At 42.8% G+C, this 18,528-nt stretch overlaps 1 protein-coding gene across 1 annotated transcript; it reads left to right on the top strand.

Annotated features, from left to right (window-relative positions):
* Nucleotides 1-600: 600 nt before the first annotated feature.
* LOC128702556 (uncharacterized) lies at nucleotides 601-17,953 on the top strand. Its single transcript, XM_053796833.2, has 3 exons — nucleotides 601-2,816; nucleotides 3,055-3,233; nucleotides 12,521-17,953. The coding sequence occupies exons 1-3, from the start codon at nucleotides 2,779-2,781 to the stop codon at nucleotides 17,236-17,238; spliced, it is 4,935 nt and encodes a 1,644-aa protein (XP_053652808.2). The 5' UTR covers nucleotides 601-2,778; the 3' UTR covers nucleotides 17,239-17,953.
* The last annotated feature ends 575 nt before the right edge of the window (nucleotides 17,954-18,528 follow it).

Below are 18,528 nucleotides of genomic sequence, written 5' to 3'. Positions count from 1 at the left end.
TAGTCATGTCACTGGTTGTCAGGAGAGCTGTTAGTCATGTCACTGGTGGTCAGGAGAGCTGTTAGTGCTGTTAGGCATGTCACTGGTGGTCAGGAGAGCTGTTAGTGCTGTTAGTCATGTCACTGGTGGTCAGGAGAGCTGTTAGTCATGTCACTGGTGGTCAGGAGAGCTGTTAGTGCTGTTAGTCATGTCACTGGTGGTCAGGAGAGCTGTTAGTCATGTCACTGGTGGTCAGGAGAGCTGTTAGTCATGTCACTGGTGGTCAGGAGAGCTGTTAGTCATGTCACTGGTGGTCAGGAGAGCTGTTAGTCATGTCACTGGTGGTCAGGAGAGCTGTTAGTCATGTCACTGGTGGTCAGGAGAGCTGTTAGTCATGTCACTGGTGGTCAGGAGAGCTGTTAGTGCTGTTAGTCATGTCACTGGTGGTCAGGAGAGCTGTTAGTCATGTCACTGGTGGTCAGGAGAGCTGTTAGTCATGTCACTGGTGGTCAGGAGAGCTGTTAGTCATGTCACTGGTGGTCAGGAGAGCTGTTAGTCATGTCACTGGTGGTCAGGAGAGCTGTTAGTCATGTCACTGGTGGTCAGGAGAGCTGTTAGTCATGTCACTGGTGGTCAGGAGAGCTGTTAGTCATGTCACTGGTGGTCAGGAGAGCTGTTAGTCATGTCACTGGTGGTCAGGAGAGCTGTTAGTCATGTCACTGGTGGTCAGGAGAGCTGTTAGTGCTGTTAGGCATGTCACTGGTGGTCAGAAGAGCTGTTAGTGCTGTTAGTCATGTCACTGGTTGTCAGGAGAGCTGTTAGTCATGTCACTGGTGGTCAGGAGAGCTGTTAGTGCTGTTAGGCATGTCACTGGTGGTCAGAAGAGCTGTTAGTGCTGTTAGTCATGTCACTGGTTGTCAGGAGAGCTGTTAGTGCTGTTAGGCATGTCACTGGTGGTCAGAAGAGCTGTTAGTGCTGTTAGTCATGTCACTGGTTGTCGGGAGAGCTGTTAGTCATGTCACTGGTGGTCAGGAGAGCTGTTAGTGCTGTTAGGCATGTCACTGGTGGTCAGGAGAGCTGTTAGTCATGTCACTGGTGGTCAGGAGAGCTGTTAGTCATGTCACTGGTGGTCAGGAGAGCTGTTAGTGCTGTTAGTCATGTCACTGGTGGTCAGGAAAGCTGTCAGTCATGTTACTGGTGGTCAGGAGAGCTGTTAGTCATGTCACTGGTGGTCGGGAGAGCTGTTAGTCATGTCACTGGAGGTCAGGAGAGCTGTTAGTACTGTCTGCATGTCACTGGTGGTCAGGAGAGCTGTTAGTGCTGTTAGTCATGTCACTGGTTGTCAGGAGAGCTGTTAATCATGTCACTGGTGGTCAGGAGAGCTGTTAGTCATGTCACTGGTGGTCAGGAGAGCTGTTAGTCATGTCACTGGTGGTCAGGAGAGCTGTTAGTGCTGTTAGGCATGTCACTGGTGGTCAGAAGAGCTGTTAGTGCTGTTAGTCATGTCACTGGTTGTCAGGAGAGCTGTTAGTCATGTCACTGGTGGTCAGGAGAGCTGTTAGTGCTGTTAGGCATGTCACTGGTGGTCAGAAGAGCTGTTAGTGCTGTTAGTCATGTCACTGGTTGTCGGGAGAGCTGTTAGTCATGTCACTGGTGGTCAGGAGAGCTGTTAGTGCTGTTAGGCATGTCACTGGTGGTCAGGAGAGCTGTTAGTCATGTCACTGGTGGTCAGAAGAGCTGTTAGTGCTGTTAGTCATGTCACTGGTTGTCAGGAGAGCTGTTAGTCATGTCACTGGTCATTAGAGCTGTTAGTCATGTCACTGGTTGTCAGGAGAGCTGTTAGTCATGTCACTGGTCATTAGAGCTGTTAGTCATGTCACTGGTGGTCAGGAGAGCTGTTAGTCATGTCACTGGTGGTCAGGAGAGCTGTTAGTCATGTCACTGGTGGTCAGGAGAGCTGTTAGTGCTGTACTTACCTAATTGTGGTTGCAGGGGTCGAGACTCAGCTCCTGGCCCCACCTGGGAAGACAGTGATGGAGTGAATGATGATGAAAGTTTTTCTTTTTCGAGCCGCCCGGCCTTGGTGGGAGACGATTGATGTGTTAATAAAGTGTTATATTTATGTTATATCGAAGTTTGCTATATTGATGTTATATCAAGGTTTACTATATATATATCAAGGTTGTTATATCGAAGTTTACTATATTTATGTTGCTATATTGAGGTTTGCTATACTGATGTTATAGCGAGGTTGTTTTATCAAGGTTTGTTATGCTGAGGTTTGTTACATCAAGGTTTACTGTATCTTGATATATAATATATAATAATATGTTATAGGTAATAATATATCAGGTTAGTACAAATAATATTTAAGCCGGAGTTTACATAAAATTGTGCCATTGTGCTGTAGTGTGGTGTAAAGGTGAGCCCGTGTGGGTTTACCTCTGTAGGGTCAAACCTGATTGCATCTCGTTCCCCACGTGCTGTTTGACCCATTGTCTTAATGCTTCCCTCATAAATATAACAATTATGTCATAAATCGGTAATAACTTCTTACCGCTGTCTTGGACCCCACTGGATATTAAGGACCCTAATGGTAATAAGTACAAACTCAAGTGATAATAAGGCAACTACCCCAGTGGTAATGAGAACATAAGAAAGAAGGAACACTGCAGCAGGCCTACTGGCCCATGTGAGGCAGGTCCACCTCCTGGCTTAAGCCACTGACCGAACCTAGTCAGGTCAGGGACCACAATGGTAATATGTCAAGGACCACAATAGTAATAAGTAAAGACTCCAATGGAAATAAGTTACATTGACTTTATTGTGTTATCGAGGTGGGTAATTTACATTATGTATGATAATTGTAATTATGTTTACCTGTACCTCAATAAACTTACTTGGCAGTGATGGAGCTCAATATTTGGACAGTACACATTATTTAATGTTTTGGTTCATGGTATATCATTATAAAGTTTTGGTTAATGAGTCGAGGTTGGGTAATAGTGTGTGAATTAAATATTGAAAAAATGTTCACTCATTGTGCATAATTAACGTTGTCTTTGGTTCCTTCAGACAGCGGATGGATGGAGGAAGGAAGATAGCAAGCATGGCCCTGCCTGATATATGGCAGTTCCTGAGTATCTATATGTCAGAGGATGAAGGTCCCAAGACTGATGCAGCTGAGGGTTCCAAGTTGGACGATCCACTCGATGTCACTGATGACATCGTTGTGGCCATGGATAGACCAACAGGTACTTGCTAATAACATACTCTACTGCCTCTTTTGTATAGAGAAACTATACAGTAGAACCCTTGTATCTGTGGATTCACTTTCCACGGATTCAGGTATCCAAGGTTTACCCTTAATTTCACTTAATTATGACACCAAAGCACAAAAGTAGTGATGGTGGTAGTTCCTCAAAGTCTAAGAGAAGCCGTCAAGTGCTTCCCATCAGTGAAAAAGTGTCGGTTCTTTACTTATTGTGTAAGTTATCAATTAAACTTTATCATGGGTATGTGAAACTCGAAACTCTTCAAAGGTATATAGGGTTGGCTACTATCCACAGTTTTGGGCATCCACAGTAGGTCTTGGAATGTATCCCCTGAGGATACCCGGGCACTACTATATTTGTACTTTTTTGAGCGCCTCTTGAAATTCACCTAGATCTATAATTAATAATAAGGAAAAAAATATTTTATTTCAGCCTGATAGAATGTTTGTAGAGAGATTGGTGACACTTGGTGTGTGTGTGTGTGCAGAAACCCAGAGTTATGAAGAACATTTTGGGCTCTTCACATGGTATGCTAAAAAGTAGTGTATAGTGGAAAATTTTACAAATATACACCTAAAAAAAGACTATGATCGAAGTTTTTTTACAAGAAATGTAGTAAAACGAAAAGGTCGTAAGTCTAACTTTTTTTGCTACTCAAATATCAAAAAACATATTTTTGTACTGACTTTATTTTATTGTTTTATAATAAGGTAAAATTTTTTTTACTTTACCTTTTATGTTGTTTACTGTAGAGGTTTAGGATACACTGTGTACAACACAAATACTTGTTTAGAAACCCAGATATTTGGCATAAAAAACACGGGCTCGTCAAGGTATGCAAATCGAGTGGTCGTAAGTCGAGCAGGTCGTAAGTCGGATGGTACATATATAGTGTAAATTTTGCAAATGGTGTTGAACAATTGCATTCAGAACTGAATTTCACATTGATCTAAGTTTTTTTTCCAAGGTGTATTGAGTGTTCATAATAGTGGCAATTTGCACTTGCTATTGCTATTGCAAATGCTATTGAAAAATTGCTTGAAATAGAAGTACAGTGGACCCCCGCATAACGATGGCATCACATAGCGATTATTTCGCATACCGCTTACTTTAATTGCAAAAATTTTGCCTCACATACCGCTTAAAAACCCGCTTACCGATTTTCGTCCGAGACGCGTCCAATGTGCGGCCTGAGCCACGCTCACATGTTCCGCCGGTGGCATTGTTTACCAGCCAGCCTCCGCGGTAACATCCAAGCATACAATCGGAATATTTCGTATTATTACAGTGTTTTCGGTGCTTTTTCTGGAAAATAAGTGACCATGGGCCCCAAGAAAGCTTCTAGTGCCAACCCTACAGCAATAAGGGTGAGAATTACAATAGAGATGAAGAAAAAGATCATTGATAAGTATGAAAGTGGAGTGCATGTCTCCGAGCTGGCCAGGTTGTATAATAAACCCCAATCAACCATCGCTACTATTGGTGGTACAGCTGCTGCTGCTGCTGCACTGTCAGCTGCTGCTGCTGTTGCACTGTCAGCTGCTGCTGCTGCTGTAGCACCGTTGTTGGTGTGGCTTATTGAGAATACCAAGAAACAATTAACCCCAGAGGATTTGCCACCCAGGATAACCCAAAAAAGTCAGTGTCATCGAAGACTGTCTAACTTATTTCCATTGGGGTCCTTAATCTTGTCTCCCATGATGCAACCCACACAAGTCGACTAACACCCAGGTGAACAGGGAAAAATGCCTGGAACTAGTGCTCATATTGGTGAATTTAAAGCCAGCAAAGGTTGGTTTGAGAGATTTAAGAATCGTAGTGGCATACACAGTGTGATAAGGCCTGTTCTGGAAGAAAATGCCAAACAGGACCTACAGTACTCAGGAGGAAAAGGCACTCCCAGGACACAGTGTCTCATCAGTCATTGCTGCATCTTCAATAAAGGTAAGTGTCATTTATTCTTCATTTAGTAGACTAGTACATGCACAATATATACTGTGCATGTACTACTCTACTATTGTGCATGTATCCTTCTCTTTGTGTGTGGGAAAATGTATATTTCATGTGGTAAAATTTTTTTTTTCATACTTTTGGGTGTCTTGCACGGATTAATTTTATTTCCATTATTTCTTATGGGGAAAATTCATTCGCATAACGATTATTTCTCATAACAATTACCCCTCTTGCACGGATTAAAATCGTTAACCGGGGGTCCACTGTAGTACTTACTATGAAGGTATTTTCATGCTCTGTTCAATTTTGAATGTACACCCAGGGCAACATGGGTTTAGAACAGGTCGCTCCTGTCTGTCTCAACTATTGGATCATTACGACAAGGTCCTAAATGCACTAGAAGACAAAAAGAATGCAGATGTAATATATACAGACTTTGCAAAAGCCTTCGACAAGTGTGACCATGGCGTAATAGCACACAAAATGCGTGCTAAAGGAATAACAGGAAAAGTCGGTCGATGGATCTATAATTTCCTCACTAACAGAACACAGAGAGTAGTCGTCAACAGAGTAAAGTCCGAGGCAGCTACGGTGAAAAGCTCTGTTCCACAAGGCACAGTAATCGCTCCCATCTTGTTCCTCATCCTCATATCCGACATAGACAAGGATGTCAGCCACAGCACCGTGTCTTCCTTTGCAGATGACACCCGAATCTGCATGACAGTGTCTTCCATTGCAGACACTGCAAGGCTCCAGGCGGACATCAACCAAATCTTTCAGTGGGCTGCAGAAAACAATATGAAGTTCAACGATGAGAAATTTCAATTACTCAGATATGGTAAACATGAGGAAATTAAATCTTCATCAGAGTACAAAACAAATTCTGGCCACAAAATAGAGCGAAACACCAACGTCAAAGACCTGGGAGTGATCATGTCGGAGGATCTCACCTTCAAGGACCATAACATTGTATCAATCGCATCTGCTAGAAAAATGACAGGATGGATAATGAGAACCTTCAAAACTAGGGAGACCAAGCCCATGATGACACTCTTCAGGTCACTTGTTCTATCTAGGCTGGAATATTACTGCACACTAACAGCACCTTTCAAGGCAGGTGAAATTGCCGACCTAGAAAATGTACAGAGAACTTTCACGGCGCGCATAACGGAGATAAAACACCTCAATTACTGGGAGCGCTTGAGGTTCCTAAACCTGTATTCCCTGGAACGCAGGAGGGAGAGATACATGATTATATACACCTGGAAAATCCTAGAGGGACTAGTACCGAACTTGCACACGAAAATCACTCACTACGAAAGCAAAAGACTTGGCAGACGATGCACCATCCCCCCAATGAAAAACAGGGGTGTCACTAGCATGTTAAGAGACCATACAATAAGTGTCAGGGGCCCGAGACTGTTCAACTGCCTCCCAGCATACATATGGGGGATTACCAACAGACCCCTGGCAGTCTTCAAGCTGGCACTGGACAAGCACCTAAAGTCAGTTCCTGATCAGCCGGGCTGTGGCTCGTACGTTGGTTTGCGTGCAGCCAGCAGCAACAGCCTGGTTGATCAGGCTCTGATCCACCAGGAGGCCTGGTCACAGACCGGGCCGCAGGGGCGTTGACCCCCAGAACTCTCTCCAGGTAAACTCCAGGTAAACACCTACCATCCGACTTACGACCTGCTCGACTTACGAACACTGGACTTACGACCGTGTTTTTTATGCCAAATTTCTGGGAAATAAACAAGTATTTGTGTTGTACACAGTGTTTATCCTAAACCTTACAGTATAAAACACAGTACTAACAACATAAAAAGTAAAGTAAAACATGAAATACCAAAATAAAACAAAATAAAGTCATTACAAAAATGTTTTGTTGATATTCAGTAGTAAAGTTCGACTTACGACCATTTCGACTTACGACCGGTTTCTCGGAACCGAACTCGGTCGTAAGTTGGATGGTAGGTGTACTTTTTTTTAATTGTACAGTGGACCCTCACCTAACGATATTAATTGGTACCTGAGAATGAATATCGTTAGGCGAGTTTTTTAGCGTTAGCTGAGGCAAAATGTTAGCGTTAAAATGTATCATTAGGCGAATTTAACATTATGTGATGCGTTCGTTAGGCGAGGGTCCACTGTATTTGCAAAATATTGCAGGATAGTTTTATAATAGAAGTTACTGCAATTTCATATATCTAGTCCAGGTTTACTTGTTTGGCTGTGTTGTCTCCGTCTCTCTTGAATTCTAAGGTATTTGTGTTTCTTGAATACAGGAGGTCCCCATGTAGTCTTCCTCTTTCCAGTGTTCCACATTTCTGTTGGGTTTCAACTCAGTCATTGTTCACTAGATGTTAACATTGTTAGTGCAGTACCATTGATGTCAGCTATGGTCTGTATACCTTGCATATGTACAGTGGACCCCCGTACATTGGACCCCCGACTACAAACAGCTCCCAACTCGAGCAATTATGTAAGTGTATTTTTGTAAGTGCTTTTGTAAGTGTATTTTTGGGGGTCTGAAACAGACTAATCTAATTTACAATATTCCTTATGGGAACAAATTCGTTCGGTAACGGCACCCGAACAGACTTCTGGAACGAATTAATATCGTAAGTCGGGGGTCCACTGTACTTGTAGAAATAAAGATTATTATTATTATTAGATACTCCCTGAAGAGACTGTCATACACTTGTTGTTTTGCTGCCCCAGTCACTAATAATAAACTGCCTATAACCTATAACATTACTAGACTGTAACCCAAATTAATTTTTCTAGTTCTTGTACTGAATTAAACTCGAAAAATTGAATGTCATCTAATGTACAAAATAGTAACCATAATGTCATCTAATGTACTAATTAGTACCCATAATGTCATCTGATGTACTAATTAGTACCCATAATGTCATCTGATGTACTAATTAGTACCCATAATGTCACCTAATGTACAAAATAGTACCCATAATGTCATCTGATGTACTAATTAGTACCCATAATGTCATCTGATGTACTAATTAGTACCCATAATGTCATCTGATGTACTAATTAGTACCCATAATGTCATCTAATGTACAAAATAGTACCCATAATGTCATCTAATGTACTAATTAGTACCCATAATGTCATCTGATGTACTAATTAGTACCCATAATGTCATCTAATGTACAAAATAGTACCCATAATGTCATCTGATGTACTAATTAGTACCCATAATGTCATCTGATGTACTAATTAGTACCCATAATGTCATCTAATGTACAAAATAGTAACCATAATGTCATCTAATGTACAAAATAGTAACCATAATGTCATCTGATGTACTAATTAGTACCCATAATGTCATCTAATGTACAAAATTTATTATTTATATTTTTTTTATTAATGCATCGGCCATTTCCCACCAAGGCAGATGACCCAAAAAAAGAAGAAACACCTTCATCATCACTCACTCCATCACTGTCTTGCCAGAGGTTCGTCTACACTACAGTTAAGCAACTGCAACATCAACACCCCTTCTTCAGAGTACAGGTACCGTACTTCCCACCTCCTGGACTCAAGTCCAGCTTCCCAATTTTCCTGAATTCCTTCATAAATGTTACTTTGCTCACACTCCAACAGCACATCAAGTCATAAAAACCATTTGTCTCCAATCACTCCTATCTAACACTCTCACACACTCTTGCTGGAAGTCCAAGCCCCTCACAAACAAAAATCTCCTTTACCCCCTTCCCTCCAATCTTACCTAGGTTGACCCCTCTACAGATTTATACAGTCTGCAAATCATTCTGTTTTGTTCCATCCTCTCTAAATATCCTAACCACCTCAACAGCCCTCTCCTCAGCCCTCTGGATGATAATTTTAGTAACCCAGCACCTCCTCCTAATGTCCAAACTACAGATTCTCTACATTTTATTCACACCGTACATTGCCTTCAGACAACGTAGTACCTATAATATAATCTAATGTAAAAGATAGCACAAGAGGCCCCTGCTTTATGGTGTGTTGCTAATGCAGCAGTTTTCAGTTACTGTGGTACCCCGAGTTTCGGCCATAATTCGTTCCAGAAGGCTATTCGAATGCCGTTACTGAACGAATTTGTTCCCATAAAGAATAATGTAAATTAGATTAGTCCATTTCAGACCCTCAAAAATAGTTACAAAAGCACTTACAATAATACACTTACAAACTGTTCGAGTTAGGAGCTGTACGAAACTCAGGGTACCACTGTACATGTACATCCATCCTTCATCTCTGTATAAGTAGGGTCCTGTATAAGTAGGGCCCTCTTGTATAAGTAAGGCCCTCATGTATAAGTAGGGCCCTCCTGTATAAGTAGAGCCCTGTATAAGTAAGGCCCTCCTGTATAAATAGGGCCCTCCTGTATAAGTAGGGCCCTCCTGTATAAGTAGGACTCTCCTGAATAAGTAGGGCCCTCCTGTATAAGTAGGACTCTCCTGAATAAGTAGGGCCCTCCTGTATAAGTAGGACTCTCCTGAATAAGTAGGGCCCTCCTGTATAAGTAGGACTCTCCTGAATAAGTAGGGCCCTCCTGTATAAGTAGGACTCTCCTGAATAAGTAGGGCCCTCCTGTATAAGTAGGGCCCTCCTGTATAAGTAGGACTCTCCTGAATAAGTAGGGCCCTCCTGTATAAGTAGGGCCCTCCTGTATAAGTAGGGCCCTCCTGTATAAGTAGGGCCCTCCTGTATAAGTAGGGCCCTCCTGTATAAGTAGGGCCCTCCTGTATATTTAAATATACTAGACTATAATCCAACTAATTATATCTTATAATCATGTACAATGATATTCCATTGTAAGTTTATTCAGTTTAACACAAATACAGTTACAATGGTACCCCGAGTTTCGAACTGCTCCCAACTCGACCAGTTATGTAAGTGTATTATTGTAAGTGCTTTTCTAAGTGTATTTTTGGGGGTCTGAAACAGATTAATCTAATTTACATTATTTCTTATGGGAACAAATTCGTTTAGTATCAGTACTTGAACAGCCTTCTGGAACGAAGAAAGTTCGAAACTCAGGGTACCACTGTACATGGGCTTAAGCTTACCCAAAATGCTGTGCACAACTATGGGCTTTGTGCAAGCACAACCAAGTGTCACCATCTCTGTACAAACATTGTATCATGTGGAAATAAATCTTTGGTTTTCACGCATATATTGAACAGCGTCTCTAGCACCACATCTATCCCAACTTTTTCATTCTGCCCTGTACCTCGTGCACTCTCTTCCATATTTACCTCAAAATTCTCTTTATTTCTGTATACAGTTAGGCCTCCCTGCCTCCTGCATTAAGTCACAACCTTCCCTTCACCACTAGCATTTAACAGCTCGTCAAGTTATCTTCTCCATCTTCCCCATCTATCATCTGTTCTGTTTTCTTCTTATCTATCAAGTCACTTTGACATTTTCTGGGTTATCCAGGAGGGTAATTTACACTTGTTAAATTATGTATGATAATGTTGTGTATCTTTATACTGCAAGGCTCCAGGCAGACATTGCAGACACTGCAAGGCTCCAGGCAGACATTGCAGACACTGCAAGGCTCCAGGCAGACATTGCAGACACTGCAAGGCTCCAGGCGGACATCAACCAAATCTTTCAGTGGGTTGCAGAAAACAATATGAAGTTCAACGATGAGAAATTTCAATTACTCAGATATGGTAAACACGAGGAAATTAAATCTTCATCAGAGTACAAAACAAATTCTGGCCACAAAATAGAGCGAAACACCAATCAAAGTGGGAGTGATCAAAGACCTGGGAGTGATCATGTCGGAGGATCTCACCTTCAAGGACCATAACATTGTATCAATCACATCTGCTAGAAAAATGACAGGATGGATAATGAGAACCTTCAAAACTAGGGAGGCCAAGCCCATGATGACACTCTTCAGGTCACTTGTTCTATCTAGGCTGGAATATTGCTGCACACTAACAGCACCTTTCAAGGCAGGTAAAATTGCTGACCTAGAAAATGTACAGAGAACCTTCACGGCGCACATAACGGAGATAAAACACCTCAATTACTGGGAGCGCTTGAGGTTCTTAAACCTGTATTCCCTGGAATGCAGGCGGGAGAGATACATGATTATATACACCTGGAAAATCCTAGAGGGACTAGTACCGAACTTGCACACGAAAATCACTCGCTACGAAAGCAAAAGACTTGGCAGACGATGCACCATCCCCCCAATGAAAAGCAGGGGTGTCACTAGCACGTTAAGAGACCATACAATAAGTGTCAGGGGCCTGAGACTGTTCAACTGCCTCCCAGCATACATAAGGGGGATTACCAACAGACCCCTGGCAGTCTTCAAGCTGGCACTGGACAAGCACCTAAAGTTGGTTCCTGACCAGCCGGGCTGTGGCTCGTACGTTGGTTTGTGTGCAGCCAGCAGCAACAGCCTGGTTGATCAGGCTCTGATCCACCAGGAGCCCTGGTCACAGACCGGGCCGCGGGGGCGTTGACCCCTGGAACTCTCTCCAGGTAAACTCCAGGTATATACTTCTAAACTGTTGTATTCTGAGCACCTCTGCAAAAACAGTGATTATGTGTGAGTGTGGTGAAAGTGTTGAATGATGATGAAAGTATTTTCTTTTTGGGGATTTTCTTTCTTTTTGGGTCACCCTGCCTCGGTGGGTCACCCTGCCTCGGTGAGAGATGGCCGACTTGTTAAAACAAAAAAAAAAATTGTACTTATGTGTACCTGTACCAAAATAAACTTACTGAATCTGCTCTCCAGGCTTCTGTACCTTAATAATCTGTTATGATTATTATTATGATTATTATTACTATTGTTGAAAACATTTCTAGGAATAATTGATTATTTATGTTTGTAAATCAAATTACTAAGTGTACCACTGTGTGTACATGTACTCGTGTGTGTGTGTACATGTACTCACATGTATATGCACTTGTGTGTGTACTCGTGTATACACATAATGTGGGATACTTCTCCCAAGACAGATATTAAATGAATGATGGTAAATGATTATTTTTCTGGGGGAGGGGGGGGGATAAGTTCAACCTACCTTGGTGGGCAATGGCTGGGGTGTAAAAAAAAAATAATAGAAATGAAAGAATGAGACTTTTTAGATTGTACATAAATTTGGCAGTCCAGTCATATCAAATAGATGTGTTGTATTGTAGTACTTTTGTCTGATAGATGTATTATACATGTATTGTAGTTCTATCTAATAGACACGTTGTTTTCCAGGTAACATTTTATCTGATAGATGTGTTATACATGTATTGTAGTTCTATCTAATAGACACATTGTTTTCCAGGTAACTATGGAGTGATATCTCGATGTGCTCAATGTCCTCATTGTTTGAAGACTGTGTCAAAGACTAAAATGAGGATCCACCTTCGAATCCACACGGGCGAAAAGCCATATGTTTGCGACATATGCCAGAAGGGATTTACCCGCTCGGATAAGCTCTGTTATCACCGGAGAATCCACACTGGGGAGAAGCCTTATGTCTGTTTCTGCGGCAAGAGGTTCACCCGTAGTGACCACCTGAAAATACATGCAGCGACCCACGATGTTGATTCAGACGTGCGAGATGCACTGCTGAAGGAGTGTAGGAAGAATGATTATATTCAGAGAGGCTTACCCATTCCAATAGCAAGTCCCACAGTCTATACATGCACTCTTTGTAACCAACAATTTACCCAGAATCTGAAGTATCAGCGTCATCTGAAACTCCACAGTAGCAAAACATCATACAGATGTTTTTGTGGTGCCCAGTACACCCAGTCGGGGAGACTGCGCTTACACCAGATAGAAAAACATGGTTTTCAGGAAAATGCCTCAGCTTTCCTTGAATCTAGTCATGCTATTTATACTGCCATTCCAGAATCTGTGTTAAAAGGGGTCACAGATCCATTGGGAAAGTCTCTGCTTGGAAGAAAGTGTATTAGAAAAAAGATATCAGAACCAGACTCCAGGCAGGTTACCACTGAGGTGGTGAAAGATGCCGTGGTGGAGGAGACTGTGGCACAGCCAGTGGTCACAAGCACAGCTGTGATGGATGATGTTAAGCAGCCGGCAGTCAAGAGGAAGTCAACACAGCCGAGAGTCAAGAAAAAGATGAAGCCACTGGGAATCTTGAGCGCAGACATGATGGCTGACATCAAGCAGCCGGCAGTCAAGAGGAAGTCAACACAGCTGGCAGTCAAGAGGAAGTCAACACAGCCGAGAGTCAAGAAAAAGATGAAGCCACTGGGAATCTTGAGCACAGACATGATGGATGACATCAAGCAGCCGGCAGCCATGACCACAGTCATGATAAATAATGTCAAGCAGCCGGCAGTCAAGAGGAAGTCAACACAGCCGAGAGTCAAGAAAAAGATGAAGCCACTGGGAATCTTGAGCACAGACATGATGGATGACATCAAGCAGCCGGCAGTCAAGAGGAAGTCAACACAGCCGACAGTCAAGGAAACGGTAAAGCAGGCAGAAGTCATGAACACAGTCGTGATGGATGGCAAACAGCAGCCGGCGGTCAAGAAAAAGCCAGTAGAGCCTGCAGTCAAGAGCATGGTGGTGTTGGAGAACATTTCACAGCCAACCACCAGTACCATAATGGAAGGGAAGAGTGTAAAGCAGCCAGACCTCATGAACATGACAGTGATGGGAGGTATAAAACAGCCATCAGCCAAGAGAAAGTTAAAACAGCCATCAGCCAAGAGAAAGCTGAAACAGCCATCAGCCAAGAGAAAACTAAAACAACCGGCAGTCGAGAGTTCGGTGGTGGCAGGGAATGTGACACAACCAGCTATCAATAGTTTTGATGTAATGGATAACACCATAAAACAATTGTTTGCCGACAGAATGGTGGTCTTGGCAAACGTAAAACAGCCGCCACTCAGTAGAGAGCAGAAACTGCCAATATTTGAGAACACATTAATGGGAAAAATAATGCAGCTGCTGTCTGTCAAGCATACGACAGCACAGGAAGACATGCAGCATCAACAGCAGCTGGCTGCCATTGATGCTAAAGTAGAGAGCACGAGTCAACTGGGTGTCAAGAACTCAGTAGTGATGGCAAACAAGAAGCAAATATCAGTCAAGAGGAGGTTGAAGCATTTGACAGTGAAGAGAAATGCCAAACAATTGACAGTGGAGGACATGCAGGAACCAGCCATCAACACAATGGCAGACAGCATGCAGGAACCAGCCATCAACACACTGGTAGACAGTATGCAGAAACCAGCCATCAACACAGTGGCAGACAGCATGCAGGAACCAGCCATCTACACAGTGGTAGACAGTATGCAGAAACCAGCCATCAGCACAGTGGCAGACAACATGCAGGAACCAGCCATCAACACAGTGGCAGACAGCATGCAGGAACCAGCCAACAACACAGTGGCAGACAGCATGCAGGAACAAGTCAACATCAACACAGTGGAAGACAGCATGCAGGAACCAGCCATCAACACACTGGTAGACAGTATGCAGAAACCAGCCATCAGCACAGTGGCAGACAACATGCAGGAACCAGGCATCAACACAGTGGTAGACACCATGCAGGAACCTGCCATCACCACATTGGTAGAGAGCATACAGGAACCAGCCATCACCACAGTGGTAGACAGCATGCAGGAACTGGCCATCGACACAGTAATAGACAGAATGCAAAAACTAGCCATCAACACAATGGTAGACATCATGCAGGAACCAGCCATCAACACAGTAGTAGACAGCACGCAGGAATCAGCCATCAACACAGTGGTGATAGGAAGCACTAAACAGCCATCAGCAAAGGGAAAATTGAAACGGCCGGCTGTTAAGACAACAGTGGTGACAGAACACATTAAACAGCCAGCTGTCAAGGTCAATCTAACTCAGTTAACAATGGACTGTAGAGTAGTTTTAGAGAACCTGAATTTATCAACGATCAGGTCTATAGTGAATCGGCCAGCTGTCAAGACCAAAGTGAATCAGCCAGCTGCCAAAACCAAAGTTAATCAGTTGACTATCAAGACCAAAGTTAATCAGCCAACTGTCAAAACCAAAGTGAATCGACCAGCTGTCAAGACCAAAGTGAATCATCTGGCTGTCAAGACCAAAGTGAATCAGCCAGCTGTCAAAACCAAAGTGAATCGACTGACTCTCAAGACCAAAGTGAATCATCTGGCTGTCAAGACCAAAGTGAATCAACCAGCTGTCCAGACCAAAGTGAATCAGGAGGCCATCGAGTCTATAGTGAATCGACCAGTTGTCAAGACTGAACAAAATCAGCCAGCTGTCGAGGCCACTGTAAATCAACTGGCCATCAAAACGAAAATGAATTGGCAGACCGTTAAGGCTAGTGGAAATCTGCCGGCTGTCAAGACCAGTGTGAGTCAACCATTCCTTGAGACCACTGTGAATCGACTGGAAGTTGAGACCCAAGTGAATCAGCCAGCCATTGAAACCAAAATCATTCAGGTAGCCATCAAGACCAAGGGGAATCAACCAACTGTCAGAACCAAAGTATCTCAACCAACAGTCAAGACCAAAGTGACTCGACCGACAGTCAAGACCACAGTGACTCGACCGACAGTCAAGGCTACAGTGACTCGACCAACAGTCAAGACTGCAGTGACAAGACCGACAGTCAAGACTGCAGTGACTCGACCGGCAGTCAAGACTGCAGTGACTCGACCGGCAGTCAAGACTGCAGTGACTCGACCGGCAGTCAAGATTGCAGTGACTCGGCCGATGGTCAAGACTGCAGTGACTCGACCAGCAGTCAAGACTGCAGTGACTCGACCGACAGTCAAGACTGCAGTGATTCAACCAACAGTCAAGACTGAAGTGACTCGACCGACAGTCAAGACTGAAGTGAGTCGACCAATGGTCAAGTGCATGGTAGTTCTGGAGAACATAGAGCAGCAGTTGGCACTTGACAGCACAGTCAGGGTAGACAGCATCAAGCAGGTGGCTGTCAAGAGAAAGTTGAAGCAGCCAGTCATCAATGGCATGGTAGCAGAGAACATGCAGCAGCTGTCAGTCAACAGTATGGTGACAGAGAACATGACACAGCCATCTATCAGCAGCATGGGAAACAAAATCAAGATAATGTCAGTCGACAGCATAGCAGTGGAGAATATGAAGCAGCTGTCAGTAAAGAGTAATGTGGCAGCCAAACAATCAAAGCCTCGGCGGAAGCTCATCAGAGTGAATGGAATGTATGCGTGTGAATATTGCTCGAAGCTATTCAAGCGTTCTTACAAACTCAGTATTCATAGGAGGATTCATACTGGAGAAAAACCATATGTGTGTGATTCCTGTGGCAAAGCATTCACTCGCAAAGACAACATGGTGAAACACAGGCGCCTCCACCTGCAACGCAGAAAGAAATCCTACCTGAATCAATCCAACAGCAACAGTGCAGTTGTTGAGGATAATTTATTTCAGGAAGTCAAAGTAGAGGAGGAAGAGATTGATGAAGGGAATTACGATACCAAAATATTGCCAGTGCATGAGGAGGAAAAATTGTATGCCTGTAATATATGTGGTCAGGCCTTTAATCAAATTTATCATCTGCAGGCTCATGTGGAAATTCACTGTGAGAGAACATATTTCGAGTGCTGTTTGTGCAATAAACAGTTTAAAGTTAGAGTGAATTATGAAATGCATCTCTCGAGTCACGGCATAGAGTTGTGTGGCACAGATGACAGTATGAAGGATACCAATCTGGTTAAGGTTCAGACACAAAACATAGAGTGCACAATATGTGGCAAGTGGTTTGTATCGCATAGAAGCCTTGGTAATCACATGCGGTCACATGCTGGCCAACGACCGTATAATTGCCAAGAGTGTGATGGTGTCTTCATGTTCAAGATGGAAATGATTGAACACAGGAAGTCCCATGTTAAGGAAAAACCATTTAGGTGCCAGCTCTGCCCTAAAACGTTTGCTCGTAGACGCTCGCTTGCCTCTCACATAAAAAAACACCAACTAAACACTTCTACCATAGTGGAGCACCCCTTGTCCAGTCTGGCCACATGACCAGTGCTAACAAGTCAGACAACAGAATCGTCTCTTTTTTGGTAGTATTATTTGTAATTATCAGGTTGTAGTATTCCATAAGGGGCAAGTTACAAGTTGATTGTGAAGAGTTAAGCTCAGTTTGCTCAACCAAGATTGGGTAGTGGATAATGGTGATTGTGGTAATCAAAGATGAGACTCAGATGGTGATTGTGGTAATCAGAGATGAGACTAATGGTGATTGAGGTGTTCAGAGGTGAGGCTTCTCCTGTGACCACAACAATAACGAATAATTGTGTAGTGCAGAGGATTGTATCGTGTTCCCAGGGTCTAAATTGGCATTTTTAATGAATATTTTTTCTAGTATTGTGATTAGCCTAGTACATGTACAGAGCTAGATACTTTTTCCTAGTACATGTACAAAGTTAGATTCTTGATCCTAGTACATGTACAGAGCTAGATATTTTATCCTAGTACATGTACAGAGCTAGATATTTTATCCTAGTACATGTACAAAGTGAGATACTTGATCCTGATACATTTACAGAGCTAGATACTTTTTCCTAGTACATGTACAAAGTTGTTAGGTAAGACACATATGCAACAGTTAGGTATCTTTATTATGAAACGTTTCGCCTACACAGTAGGCTTCTTCAGTCAAGTACAGAAAAGTTGATAGAAGCAGAAGATACTTGAAGACGATGTAATCAGTCCATCACCCTTAAAGTTTGAGGTGGTCAGTCCCTCAGTCTGGAGAAGAGCATTGTTCCATAGTATGGAACAATGCTCTTCTCCAGACTGAGGGACTGACCACTTTAAGGGTGATGGACTGATTACATCGTCTTCAAGTATCTTCTGCTTCTATCAACTTTTCTGTACTTGACTGAAGAAGCCTACTGTGTAGGCGAAACGTTTCATAATAAAGATACCTAACTGTTGCATATGTGTCTTACCTAACAACCTGTCGGTATTTTATACCATTTTAATGTTCATGTACAAAGTTAGATACTTCATCCTAGTACAAAGTGAGATACTTGATCCTGATACATTTACAAAGTTAGATACTTGATCCTAGTACATGTACAAAGTTAGATACTTGATCCTAGTACATGTACAAAGTTAGATACTTGATTCTAGTACATGTACAAAGTTAGATACTCTGTACTACCTATAGTCAAGATAAAGTTTATCTTGATTATAGGTTACATTTTTAAACAACCTGTGGCTGACATAGTACATATTGGCTCTTCAAGGGATGCACCTTGATGCTGGTGAAGGGTTCTTGATCCAAGGAATTGCAGTTATCCTCCT

Source organism: Cherax quadricarinatus, chromosome 98 (genome assembly GCF_038502225.1).
Source record: "Cherax quadricarinatus isolate ZL_2023a chromosome 98, ASM3850222v1, whole genome shotgun sequence".
In the NCBI taxonomy this organism is placed as follows: Eukaryota; Metazoa; Arthropoda; class Malacostraca; order Decapoda; family Parastacidae; genus Cherax; species Cherax quadricarinatus.
This window is presented reverse-complemented; position numbering and strand designations above follow the sequence as displayed.

Coding starts and splice junctions, on each gene's coding strand:
- LOC128702556 (XM_053796833.2), top strand. CDS start 2,779: ATGGAAATAAGTTACATTGACTTTATTGTGTTATCGAG. Junction 2,817..3,054: donor GACTTTATTGTGTTATCGAG/GTGGGTAATTTA, acceptor TGGTTCCTTCAG/ACAGCGGATGGATGGAGGAA. Junction 3,234..12,520: donor GGCCATGGATAGACCAACAG/GTACTTGCTAAT, acceptor ATTGTTTTCCAG/GTAACTATGGAGTGATATCT.